Here is a 13,945-nt window from a genome sequence, read left to right as displayed (position 1 = left end):
TTTGATTGTGGATTGTATTAAAAAAAAGTTAACACTCGTAATTCACTAATTTGACCCAAAATCAGAAGCAATTTTTAAAATTCTTTTTGGGGTCATTTCTGTAGTAACTTGTTTGAAGGTCTGATTAAGGTAGAAAAGCTGAACTTAGATTAGTTTCATTGATAAAAGGTTGTATATTGGTGACTCTGTAAAGGACAAAATTGCATTCTCATAGTCAAACCATAAGTCTTCAGTTCATTTCATAATGTTCAGCAATTGGGCTGTATTTTTATATAGAGTATCTAGCAAACTAAATATAAAATGCCTGTATCAATAAAATTTCTTAAAACTCTTAATTGTCCATTTATATTATTTGTGACATTTGGATTATAAAAGTTGAACACTAGAGAGAAATAGAAGAACTTAATTAAATCTATATGAGACTTCTCTTAATTCATATTATACCATCTGCGTAGAATTTTCATGATTTATAAAATAAAAATTCTTTTTGAAATGGAGTTGTAAAGGTTCTGCTACATTCTTTTTATTAACCAAAATTTTTAGACACTTCCCTGCATATTTTTTGCATCATTTACTTTTTTCTCCTTTATTATTATTTTTAAGACAAGTAATATATTTTAGATCCGAAGGAAGTTAGTATTGCTTTTTATCCCAAACGAAGTGATGTGCTCAAGTCACGTATAACTCCTGTATTTCCTTACAAAATTACATATGTTGAAAATAGGTAAGTTTTACTGGAACATTTTTTTAAATAGATAATTATGCATGGAAAATAATTTGTAAAGCTTTAATCCTCATTTAATTGGAATTTAAAAAAGTTATCACTGAAAAATATTTTTTTAACAATGAAATCAATTTTAAAGGTGTCTTACCCTTCTGCCTTAATTTTTTTCTGTTAAATATTTATTATCTGGTATAAATGTTGAGAAATGGTGATTCATTTATGTAATATAAAGATCTCAATATGCCTGCATTTGTGAATGGATGAATCGGAATTGCAATATTGATGAAACTTCAATCTTGTTTTAGCCGACTAAAAAAAATGTAGAGATGAAGCTATTTTGGCTCAATCCCTCAGAACAGAAAAGAAAGTGTTGTTAAAATAATGTAATGAATTGACCATCTTGCATGACATTCAATTCATATGTTTCAACCTGTCAAACTAAAAACATAGTAGTATTAAAGCTTTAATGAGGCTGACAATCACACTTTTGTGGATTTGTTAGAGATAAAAGAAATATACCAGTAGGCAAGGAATTTCACTTTTGTGTTTCAATCATTTAAAAAGGAACATAAAAGTCGAATCTTCTCTAATGAACTGTGAAAAATAATTTCTTCCCCTTAGGTATATATGGATATTTTCTTTGAGCAAGTGATGTTTGATGCACTTTTGATAAGGATATGCATGTTTTGCACTATACAATTGAAAATACCATGATGGAATATTATCTCTGCACCCTTCAGACCTGATTAGAGGCAAATCATCAAACGTGATTTAATAAATTAATTACTAAAAAAAATTTTTTTTTTTTTTTTTTTCTTTCTAAAACAGATTTTCAAAGACAGGCTTTGCAAGAAAGGTTTTGGATTTTATGTAATGAACATTCAAATGAAAGGAAATTGTTTTATGAATTATTTTATTAGAATTTGAATATCATTAAAAACATGTCATTTATATAATATTATTCCAATTTCAGTCTTCTACGAGGTTTTGATAAAAAGGACAGTTTTGTAATTAAATGAAGACATATTTATCTTATTGTACATATCAAATGCTATATTTTCCTATGAAATTTTCCATTAATCTTTCATATGTTTATTGATGTATATTAAACTTGTTTTAGAAGTGAAAGTGCTCTTTGTATTATAATTTTGAGTACTTTCTCTAATTTTAAAGGCAGCTAGAATTTCTTCAATCAAGAAAAAAATTGATAAAACTTACACTACACTGATGTAATATTAGAATAGTCAAAAACAGGCAATCTGATTGCATGAAAAAGCCATTATAGGCCACATTGTGCCAGAATGGCATAGTTTGTGTTTCTAACCATCTTAAGGTTACTCTCTGCCAACAATGAGCAGCAGACTCATTCTTGTAACTGTGGGTGCACCAGTTAAATTATCTGATGTTTCACTTTTATAACAAAAATTTGTTGGATGGATTAATTTTATGCACACTATATATAAGTATATATTTTTTCTGTCTAATTTTCAATTTTAAGTATTAATTCAAACTTGGAGAACAGTAACGTAACACAGTGTATAAATTTTTATATAACAGAAAAATTTGTGGAAAAAAATTAATTACATCACTTCTTTTTTTTATTCTCCTATATTGAGATAAAGGATGCATAGACTGTTTCAATATTTGAAAATAATTAAAATATTGAATAATGATAAAATGTAAACGGTATATACTTAAGTTACATAATATCATTAAAAGTACTTAAAAACTGCTTATTTTTAATGATTTTTATATAAGGGTCTTAAAAGTGTTTTTGTCCAAGTGCTTATATTTCTTTCTGAAGGGAAAAAGGATTTCACCCTATTACAGAAACATACTAGATCTGCCTGATTATATGGCTGGATTTTCTTTGTAGTGTCTGGTCTTGATGAATTTGGAATTTTGTAGAAAAAGTTTTACAGTACACTCCTGAGTATCCGGTTCACAACTATCTGGCCCAATTTTCTTCTATTGTAATTAAATGAGGAAGACAAGGTGTTGCATTGACAACATTCCCAAGGCATTAGAAGTGGACATCTGCTATTCATTATAAATTCTTGAAATGTGCAGTGTTGTATATAAACTACCATTACAGAGCCTTCTATTTTAACTCCACGTTACTGTCAACTGCTTTTATGATTCACCTCGCCATGGTCACATTCTATGCGGCTTGAGATAAATGGAGGGCTTAGTACTCAATAAGAAGTGAGAAAATACATATTATAACTGAGTTTTGATAGGTCTTCTGATATTGGTGCGCAAAGGAATGAGTTCGTAGAACTCTGGCCTATCTGGCTTTTTTGTTATCCGACCTGCCCTTCCGCCACATTAGGCCAGATACTCGGGAGTGTACTGTATCTTGGTTTTAGGAACTGTTGATAATGTAGGGAATTATTTTCTTTATTTTGCTTGATTCTTCCTTTGTCTCTTTTTCTATGTTTAAATTGGGGTGGGGATCATCTCTTTTTAGGGATAATATATGTATTCATGCAAAGCCATGTAAATTAGTGTTTAGCGGTGACTCAACTCATCATTGTATGGTTTTTGGCATTGTTTAGTGCATTTGTTAGTTATATTTCAACATCATTTAGTAAGTCATCACTTTAATTTATTTAATAATTTATGTAAATATTTTTACTGGAAGAATTTTGGCATTTTTAGAAAGAAAGAAAATGTTTGGAATTTAACAATATCTTAGAAAAATGTGTATTTAATTTACTATGGATTTTCAAAAGTGTATACATGAAATGGTATAAGGTTTCCAAAAACAAAAAGTAAAGCAAAATGTTCATGGGGAATTTCCCTGTTTCATATCTCCAAAAAAATTTTTCAAAGTACACGCATCTGTTTGTAAACATGGTGACTCAAAAACACTGTGAATCAAATGGATGGTAAATTTGGTATGGTTTTTAAATGGGAAATTTTCAATTTCGTTAATTTTGAATAAAAATCATTTACATTAAAGGTTTTTAGTCTTCTGTCCAGGTTCTAGTGAAAAGGATAACTTCAAAACCCATATTAAATGGAAATAAATGTTTGTTGTTGGTTCATACATCATCAGTTTTTCAATTTTGTCAAAGAAACTGAATACAATTCAAGTGGATTCAAAATTCTGCAATTAGTGCACCTGGAAAAAAGTACTATGCGAATTATCTAGTGAAGAAATACTGCAGTAACAGCGATATTTAATGTACTTCCTTCAAAATCCTTCCTTCTTTTCTATATTGTTTTGAATTTATTTATTGAAACTGGATGATATTTTTGTCGTTGTATCATGGATTCATCTTGAAATTCATAGATTTTCTCTATAAATCACAAAGAATTGTATCTTTAAAAAAAAAGCAAAAGTTTAAAATTGTTTTAAAGAATTTCAAATAAATTTTCAATTGTACTGCACTTTATTCATTTTAACAATATATGCAGTAATTAATAACAGGCAAATTTATAAAAACAAAAGCTTGAAGGTGGAATAGAATGTTATACTCCATACACAATGAATGAAACTGCTCATTTATTTCTTCAAAACAAAAAGAGATCTTGCAATTGAAAAGAAAAAAAAAAAAAAAAAAAAAGAATCTTAAGTGAAGTAAAGCCTATGCTCTAAAACTCCTGGGTTGACACAATTTTGTCATTAATAATGAGCTCAGGTTTGTGAAAATTTGTTTCAGCATTTTATTTAATGTCTTAAAAATATCAATAATATAGCTTTTTCTTTTTCAATATTAAAGCAGTGGTATTTAGGATGTGTTAGAATATATATATATATATATATATATATATATATATATATATATATATATATATATATATATACACAGGGTGTTTATAAAGTCCCGGACCCATTTTGATGTTTAATAACTCGTAAAATAATAAAGATATAAACAAACTTATGGCATTTATTGATGGAATAACTCATATATTTTCCTTTTCAGGTTTGAATATTTTTACTTTTCTAAATATCGTCTGCACGTGTGGTTATTTTCAGATAATTTCATTTTCCAGTCTAAATATCTGTACTTTTCTAAATATTGTCTGCTTATTAATTGCATTTTTCTCTTTTGTTTTTGGCAACTATTGCAATGTTATGTTTACTTTTGATGTGTTTGTTCTATGTAGTACTTTTGTATGAGATCTTTTATTCGAGTGGATATTAAGGAGAATGCTTACACCACAAGAGAAAGCACAGATTTTATGGTGGTTCATAGAAATGAAATCGATAGTGCAAGCGCAGAGAAATTTCAGAAGAATTTACCAAAAAGATCCTCCATCCAAAAACAGCATCTTGCGGTGGAAAAAGAATTTTCTAGAAATTGGAAGTATCGAAGATAAGAAACGTTCCAGACGTCCTTGCACAAGTGATTTTGATGTTGAGCGTGTCAGAGAGACATTTTGACACAATCCTAGAATATCTGTGAGATCAGCGGCAACAGAATTGGATATGCCAATTTCGACGGTGTACAAGGTTATTAAGAAAAAATTAAGACTGCATGCATACAAAGTTCAAATTGTTCAAGTTTTGGAACCGAACGATAGGCCTAGGAGGATGGCCTTTGCAACAGATATGCTAAGGAGGATAGAAGATGCTGCTGATTTTCTGAAGAGCATAATGTTCTCCGATGAAGCATCCTGTCATGTTTCTGGTATTGTTAATCGCCATAATGTGCGCAAATGGCTCTGTGGATGCCGACATGCTTATCGCTACCTGGCGTGAAATTGACTATCGACTTGATATTCTCCGTGCGACGAAGGGGGCACACGTGGAAGTTCATTGACAAGGGTCATGAAACTTTTTGAGTCTATTTAACCATTTATGTTATTAATTTTAATCTATCTTTATTATTTTATGAGTTATTAAACATCAAAATGAGTCCGGGACTTTATAAACACCCTGTATATATATATAATATGTATGTAATGATATTTTAATTTCAATTTAATTAATTTTCAAGATTTTATCTTAATTTAGCCCATAGTAACTTCATTCTAAAATATTCTCTTATTTCGTGATCCAATTCCACTGTCTCTACTTAATTAATTCAAGAGAAGCTTTGTTAAATTGCTGAATCAGCTAAAAGTCTAACTTTCCCACACTCTGCGTGAGGAGACAAAATACCGCTGACGATCCAAATTCTCTTCAACACGTGTAACGAAAATCCCTCTTGAAATCTCATTATATATTAGCATTATGAAGAAATATTTTCCCTGTCAATTTCTCTGGCTATATAAGACTAGGGATAAAATGTCCAAGAGCTTTTCCCTCATCCTTTTCTGTGTGCTCAACGCTTGTACATATGCCTGCTTCTTCAAAATGAAATAAAACTACGTCACGAAATTAAAAGTATCTTCACTGCCTTCAAACTGCATTCTGCTTCACATAAAATAATGCTTATATATATATATATATATATATATATATATATATATATATATATATATATATATATATATATATATAATATAAAAAATATACACACAGAAAACGAGAAATAAATAATTGAATAAATTAGAGCCTTGATTAGCACTGAAACAGATAAATCTCCAAATCTTACTTTTCAAGACCATGAATCTACTGCCCACCCTCCACCACCCCCTCAGAAATATAAAAGGCCGAATTTCGGATAAAGTCTTCTCAGATAGAGGAAGGAATATATATATTATGAAATTAGTTTTCTCTTTGAAAATAGATTTTTATTAATAAGAATATTTATATTTAAAGGCAAATTCTGGTCAAATACGACAACTTTCAAACGGCACTAGAATCGTTTTGGGACTATTTCATTAGATAGAATACACTTTATAGCCTTCACTGTACTAATACGTTAACCTGTTTTAGAGTAGTTTTTTTTTAAATTCTGAATACAGAAGAAGCAGTTCACCAAATGTGTTCTTTCTTTGCTCGTCCAAAAAAATATACTGTCGACATTATCTTCTGTTGATATTCACAAACTTCCATGTAGAATTAGAAAATCCATTAATAAGGGCAGGACTGAATTCAAGAGATGAAATAGAATCTTCCATTTATATGAAATTATTCTTATTCACACAGAAATTATTCAGCATGAATTTTACAACAACCTACCTATAAAAGTATTTTTCTTAAAGCATAAATTTAAATTCAAAGTCAACATATTCCTAAGGCTGAAATTATTTATGAACTAAGTAATTAAACTGCTCCTTAATCAGACAATTTTTTTAAAGTTAATGAAATGCATACCACACTCACCGTACTATTCTAATTTTTTAATGGAATAGAATATATGTGCCAAAAAATATAGCAGAACAGTAGCTATTTGTCTTTACATTCCATATCCCTCTCAGTATTATAAATTCTACTGTTTTTTATCATTCTAAAATGGCTATACAAAATTGATGCTAAACTTGCATCAAAAAGTTTCTGGTTTAAACTTTGCTTTTTTATTTAACATTCTTGATTATTGAGGGTTTTCATTTAAATTTTAAAATCTTCCTCTAAATTTCTGTTTGTATATGTTGGGCTAACAAATTATTCATTTCTTCATTTGCAGAATTTATAATATATTTGTTAAAAATTGATTTAGTAATTTAAAGTAGTATTTTATCAGAATTTTCACATACGTATAAAAATTTTGTTGCATATAAAAAAAAAACTTGTGGCTTGTTTTATAATTACCCCACTTTATCTTGCTCAAATTCTCAAAGAAAATGAATATTTTAGATAAGCTTTTCATGTTTGTCTCAATATCAAAAACTTGAAATTTATTAATACAAGTATATTTTGGTTTGTCTATTATACAGAAAAAAAAAAAAAAAGCTTTGATTGCTTTTAAATTGACTTTTGTATTGAATTGAAATGCCTTTTAATACTTTTAAGCATTTGATTGCATTAAAAATTATAATTTTTGAAATTCTTATGAACTGTGCATTGTTATCCATTTTCAATATCAAATAAATTAGGTCCAGTGTTAAATTGGAGATACTTCAGCCTTCATATAAAGAACCTAGACATGATGAATCAGTGCAATGGCTAAAATCCAAAGTCTTTCCTAAGATAATTAAATGGTGTCAAGAAATTCCAAAGAGTCCTGTCATTCCATCTCTAAAACTCCTTTCGGCTAAGGATTATAATGTGAATTTACATTATTTAAAATCTAAATATGCTGATAAATTTGTTAAGGTAATTATTTTTCTTTTCTTTTTTGCCTTTATTTGTCTCTGTTTTTCTTCACATATTCCTCTTTATTTTAGATTTGGCCAGAATACAACAATACTGATCCAATTAAATATGTTTATGAAGACATAGCAATTGCTGCATACCTTATTGTAAGTTTCTTTTAATTCTAAAATTTTTTTATTGATTGCATTACTTTTGATATCCAGCTATAATATTTATATAAATTTAAGAATCGCGTTAAATATTTTCATAAAAATTTTAGCAGTTTACTGTAAATTCTTAACTGAAGATTTACCATACACAAGAATAGAATCTTGAATTAAATTGTTCAAACGCCCTTAAATTTATAAGTGGCAAAAAAAAAAAAAAAAATCTTAATTCCATAGAAAGTTCTATGACTTTCATTTTTATATTGGATGTAATGTTCCATGAAACATCAGTAACTAGCATTGGAAGCTACATTTAATTAAAATGCATCAATTTAGCACGTTATGTATTTAAAGATATTTATTTGGTATAGTGATACATGCAATTGCTGTCAACTTGCTTTTATCTTAATATTATGTACATAGGTAATGATAATTTTCTAACATCAAAAGAATATTCAGATTCTAAAGATGAGAAATGGTAATTAAGTTAAATATACAAAAGAAAAGTAATTTTATTGTTTAATATCGTATTGTATTCAGATTATTAACTAAGCAATTAATATCTGTCTTTAGATTTTCCTTTACTAAATCTGCGATTCTTCAATAATTTTACCCGGCATGCCTTTTTCTGTTTAGATATCGAATGTTGTATCAAAACTTGGAAGTAGTTATTGATATATAATATACACTGGTGTGCAGAACTTAAGCAACAGATGCTTTTTTGCCATAACTCCACGAGAAATCATCTGAGAGACTTGAAATGTAGAAACGAGAGACAGCTTTTTGTACTTAAACGATGACGAACGCATAGTTGCGCAAAAATGAATATAATGCATGTAGTATAGAATCAAACAAAAAACTCTTTATTAAACTCATAGTATCGCTACACATGATTGCCTGTCCAAGAGGAAGAACAACAAGCAGATGTTTCTTAGTTTGGGATATGCCCTCCCTTTACTACAATAGTTGCTTCGCACCGTCTCTCCATACTTAGCAGCAATTTGTCCTACGGTTCTTGAGGTAAGTGCCCATTCCTGAATCAGCATTTGTTTCAGTTGTTGGGTGTTCCCTGGAGGATGTAATAGTACCGCAAAGCATCCCACATATGTTCTGTGGGATTTAAATCAGAAGAGAATGCTGGCCAATCCATTCGAGTGATATATTCACTTTCCAGTAGCTGCTGAACATCAGTAGTCCGGTGTGGCCGTGCATTGTCTTTCATAAAAATGAAGTCTGATCCTCCTTACAATAGCGATATCCGGTTGTAGAACTTCTGTTGAAAATGGGGAGCTCAATCCACCCGTTCAGCATAATGCCTCCCAGACGACAACACCAGGACCACAGTAGTGGTCTCTTTCCGTGATGTTACTGGGACGAAAACGTGTCCCGACCTCTCTGTAAATCAAAAGGGCGTTGAGAATCACTCATCCGTAAAGAGGACACGACTCCATTCATGAGATGTCCAGTTTTTATTCTCCTTACACCACTCTAAACGGTGTTACCGATAGCGAACTTTCAAAGGGATGCAGCATTAGGACGGTAGACGAATAGATCTTTGTGAAGGCGTCTGGCCACAGTAAACAGCGACACTAGTCGCCCTGATGCTGTACACAGTTGCTGAGCAGTGGCGCTTGCTGACTGATATCGGTCTCTTTTCGCTTGCAGGGTGATATATCAGTCATTCACTGCAGTTGTTATCCTAGAACGGCCACCACCAATCTTTCTAACAACTGTACCTATAGTTTGGAAGGCTTTCCAAGCGCTCGAAACGACACTTTTGTTGATTCCGAACTCTTCAGCTACATTGGTCAAACTACCTTCAGCTTTCCTATCATTCTTCCAAGGGTGAAGTCTTCCAGGTGATTTCTTTTAGCCATATTTCACGAAAGAACTCATTTGCACTTGCAGCGAATGTCTTTAATTGCACGTCCATTCTTTCTTCGTAGTTTTCAGTTGCGTGCGCCGACCGCACGCGTTTGCGAACACTTACATCGCATATGACATTTTGTTCCTGATATTTGCATACACATCACTTTTCTACTGAATTGCGTACCTGTACTGATCACAATAACCTTTTCTGAAATTTCATGGCTACCTACTTAAAATTTACATTGTTGCTTAAGTTTTGCACACCATTGTATTTGCTCAAAACTCTATCTGAATGAAGCCACCAGATTATGGGCTGTTAATTAAGTAAATCTCAGTTTGTTAATGACAAAAAAAAAAAAAACTTTCTATTTGTCCCCTGGCCCTTTGCTTGTAGAAATTTCAGAAAATTTGTTAAAACATTATAATTCATCCTTCGCATGAGCATTCTTTATAAAATGCAAAATATTTTATAGTCCAGCCTCATTAATTGATCTTTTTTTTTTATGTAAATGGTGTGCATTGATTGCTTATTTAAATAAAGCTTGCCAATATTTTAACCAGGTGAATAGAATAAGTGGTAAATATTTAAAGGTTTTTATAATAATAGTGAAGATTTAATGTGCAGAAATAAAGGTTAAGTTCAAAACTGAAATTTAATTTGTGACATTTGGTTTGAATAACTGCATAATTGAAATGGTAATAAAGCAATTCATGTAGTAAGTATTTTTTTACATTAGTATGTACAAAGTAAATAAGAGATAATATTTTAACAGCCAAAAAATTCAATTTCGGGATTATATATATGTATCTATGCTTTAGACCTTCTGAGTACCCATTTTTGGAATTGTAACTGTCTATTTAAACAATAACTCAAATGCTATGGCTCTTGAGCCATTAAATCACATAATAACGAGCCAGTTCAAAAATGCAACTATTTATCTAGATGGATCGAATTTGATATGTTGCTTTTGCAATTTTAGATTGAAGGCTAGATAAGAAGTAGAATCCCATAATGAAGCCATTTATGATGTATAATAGGGTGTCCCAAGAAAGTAGAGCAAGTGTTTCTTTCCTTAACTGTTGCAGTTAGACATATATTTCCTGTAGCAAAAATGTATCAAATAAAGTGACCAATTATATAAAAATGCTTTTGTTTCTATAGATGTTGATAATAGGGTATTTCAAAAATTGAAATTTTACACTCTTCATAGGCAAAAAATTTTTCCTTACACTAATCTGTTAGAGGATTCATCTACCACATTTTTGTAAATACGTGAATTGCGATTGAGGACTAATGAGAGTTTTAATTCATTGATTATTTATTTTGCATATTTAATGAATGGGGAACAATGCAACATATAAACCTCACTAAATTATCTTTTTGTCATATCTTGCTGCTCCCTCTTTTCGCCACTCGCTTCTTTCTCACTCCCTCTTTTCTGCTTGGCGACTAATTTTCATGCCAGGCTTTCAGAAGGGTTGTGTAGCTGTACTTTACATGACACACTTAAGAATAAAATTAGCCTCTTGTGTCTGATTTTACTACAAACACATAAATGGAACAATGGTAAATACCATTTATTGCTTTATATTATAACATAGCAAAATGAAGATGTATAATATGAATTTTTAATGCTCTGGTTATAGGAGACCTTATATGAACACTGTAGAAAACACAACGATTCAATATATTGTTTTGAAGTTCCAACATTCAAATATTGTTCATTAAACTGCAAAGCAAGTTCAATAATCACAATGAAAATAAGTTAATGTCCAGAAATATTAAGTGTATTATTCTAGAAAACCATTCTTAAACAAGCATTAGCTCAAATATACCAAATAAACAGTTGATTCAACTTTGACCTTAATCAAGATAAAGCATCAGCACCTTTATGCTGTACTTCTGACTGATGCATAATGGATTTATTCCAACTTTGCAATGCAAGGGCCCCGCTAGTATAGTTTAGGACTTTTTGGTGTTGATTAATTCTAGTTTTTAAATGGATTATGACCTGAAATAATTTTGACTTTGATGCTATAGATTCATATTGGTTCAGCCCATATTATACTGTCCATACTTTTTTGTCAATACTAGCCCAATTCCTCTGAGTGAAATTTAACTTTTGACAAATAAAAGCAATAGACTTATAATTCTGTTCAACATTTTTTGGGGTTAGTCAACTTTCTACTCCATAATTTGATACAAAACAATGCACTTGAAAAGATAAATTGACATTAGGACTAGCTAAATCAGTTACCTCGCATAAAAGTTCTTTCAAATTATCAAATGAAGCTTTCTTTACTTGTCTCAATTGACCATTTTATGTTTATTTTTCTTAGTAGAATAAGTGAGTAGAACAGAAAACTCAGTATAATTTGGAACATAAGTTTTATAAAATCCATTAAGCCAAACAGTGATTTAACCTTCTTTGTAGTGGTCTGGTAAATCTTTGTATAGCAAGTTTTTTCATTTGGTTCTTACATGTCCCAAATATATTTTCTATGGCTACGTTTATGTAACCATCGAACAAATCTCAATTTATCCAATTTTTTTCAAAATTAACCTTAAGTGAGTGAAATGCTCCTGAAGGGTTTTAGAAAAATTTCCCTTGTATATGTAGGCTTGAGCATATTCTGAATGAGATTTGAATTTGGGTTTCATTTCTCACTTAAAAGTAAAAGGCACAGTTTTCTAAACTTGTGGATGTTGTTCCTAATATTCAATTTAATAACTTTTGTTAAAAAATATTTTTAATTAAAGGAAACATTAACAAGTTTTTGCTAGTTATTGGAATATATATATAAATCTCAGAAAAAAGAAAGAAAATACAGTTGGCTTGTGCATCGCATGATTTAATTTGATTGCTTGCACCAGCACGCAGCGTAGACTGCGACGTCAGCTTGATGAAAGCAAGATCACCGTTCCATCACCGTACCGCAGATCCATTTTGATCTATCAAAAACCTTTTTAAAGTTCCAAGCTAGTTAACCAGTGAGCAAACCCTGCTATAAAAATAAATTCCTACATGTTGTTTATCAGAAAATAATTACCTTCATAATGGCATTTAATGTTCGAAAATCAATGTCCATCCTTGCCATAGAATTCTTGGCTACATAAACTATTAGATGAGGAATTTCAGATTCAGATGGCTCTATGAACATCAAATTTATAAATTTCCAAACTTAATTCATTACTTCTTTTCTATATGCGATGGACATATTATAGTAATGAGGGTTTTTTTTTCCACCAGTTAAAAAATCTTTTTCATGATTTTCCTGAGCTAATCACATAGGGCTCTTGAAAAGACATGTGAATTTTACAGTTATATTTAAAGAATTGTCCAAATAATTAGCTTCAAGATTGACAAGAATTCCAAAAATTATTCACTGTTTTGTAGACATCGGTACACTTTCACAGGGTGCGTAGCGTCATGAAAAGTGCTTAAGTTGTAAAACCATTTTTATGCACCTTAAAAGTGCTTGATTTTCAGAAAAGTCCTTAAAAAGTGCTGAATGTTTTTCATGAAGCGAAGAAGGCTTTTCGTTTTGTTTCCCCACAAGTTGAATATGATAATTCTAAATCGTGGTCGTAAAGGCTTGTTTACTGGATGTATGAAGAAAAAAAAAGAAAAAAAAAAAAGATAAGAATTTGAAGAAAGTATCCGGGGATTCCAGAACATATTAAGATAAGGCTTAATGATTCTTTCACCCCCCACCCCCCCATTTCCGACTTTTTGCGCCCTTTTTCTTCAACAATCTGCATTGTCATTTATTAAAATACTGGAATAGTTATGTGAAACATTTCAATTTTTAATGTTTTAAATGAAGAATTTATTTAAGTTATGCTTGGTAAGTGTATATTTAAACTTTTATGTGTTGTTAAAGATGAATATGCGATATGGTCCGATCAACGGAAAATAAGAATATAGCAGGATGAATTTGATGCGTCAAAACGATATTTCGAACATGAAAAAACTGCTTTAAAAACACTTACATATTCGATCACCATTCTCATTGATATGTCGTTTTAGTGCAATCGCTTGAACGACCTAC

The 13,945-nt window shown here is 30.5% G+C and overlaps 1 protein-coding gene across 2 annotated transcripts in view; it reads left to right on the top strand.

The window, feature by feature from the left end:
• Nucleotides 1-13,945, top strand: part of LOC129960175 (probable tRNA (uracil-O(2)-)-methyltransferase) — a 65,601-nt gene that overhangs the window by 6,365 nt on the left and 45,291 nt on the right. For both annotated transcript variants that reach the window (XM_056073381.1, XM_056073382.1), the window contains exons 3-5: nucleotides 622-724; nucleotides 7,658-7,877; nucleotides 7,949-8,023. In XM_056073381.1, coding sequence (XP_055929356.1) covers nucleotides 622-724; nucleotides 7,658-7,877; nucleotides 7,949-8,023 — 398 coding nt within the window. The remainder of the gene's footprint in view (nucleotides 1-621; nucleotides 725-7,657; nucleotides 7,878-7,948; nucleotides 8,024-13,945) is intronic.

The sequence above is a fragment of the Argiope bruennichi genome, chromosome X2 (genome assembly GCF_947563725.1).
Source record: "Argiope bruennichi chromosome X2, qqArgBrue1.1, whole genome shotgun sequence".
Taxonomy (NCBI): domain Eukaryota; kingdom Metazoa; phylum Arthropoda; class Arachnida; order Araneae; family Araneidae; genus Argiope; species Argiope bruennichi.
Note: the sequence above shows the minus strand (reverse complement) of the source record. Positions and strands in the feature narration are given on the sequence as shown.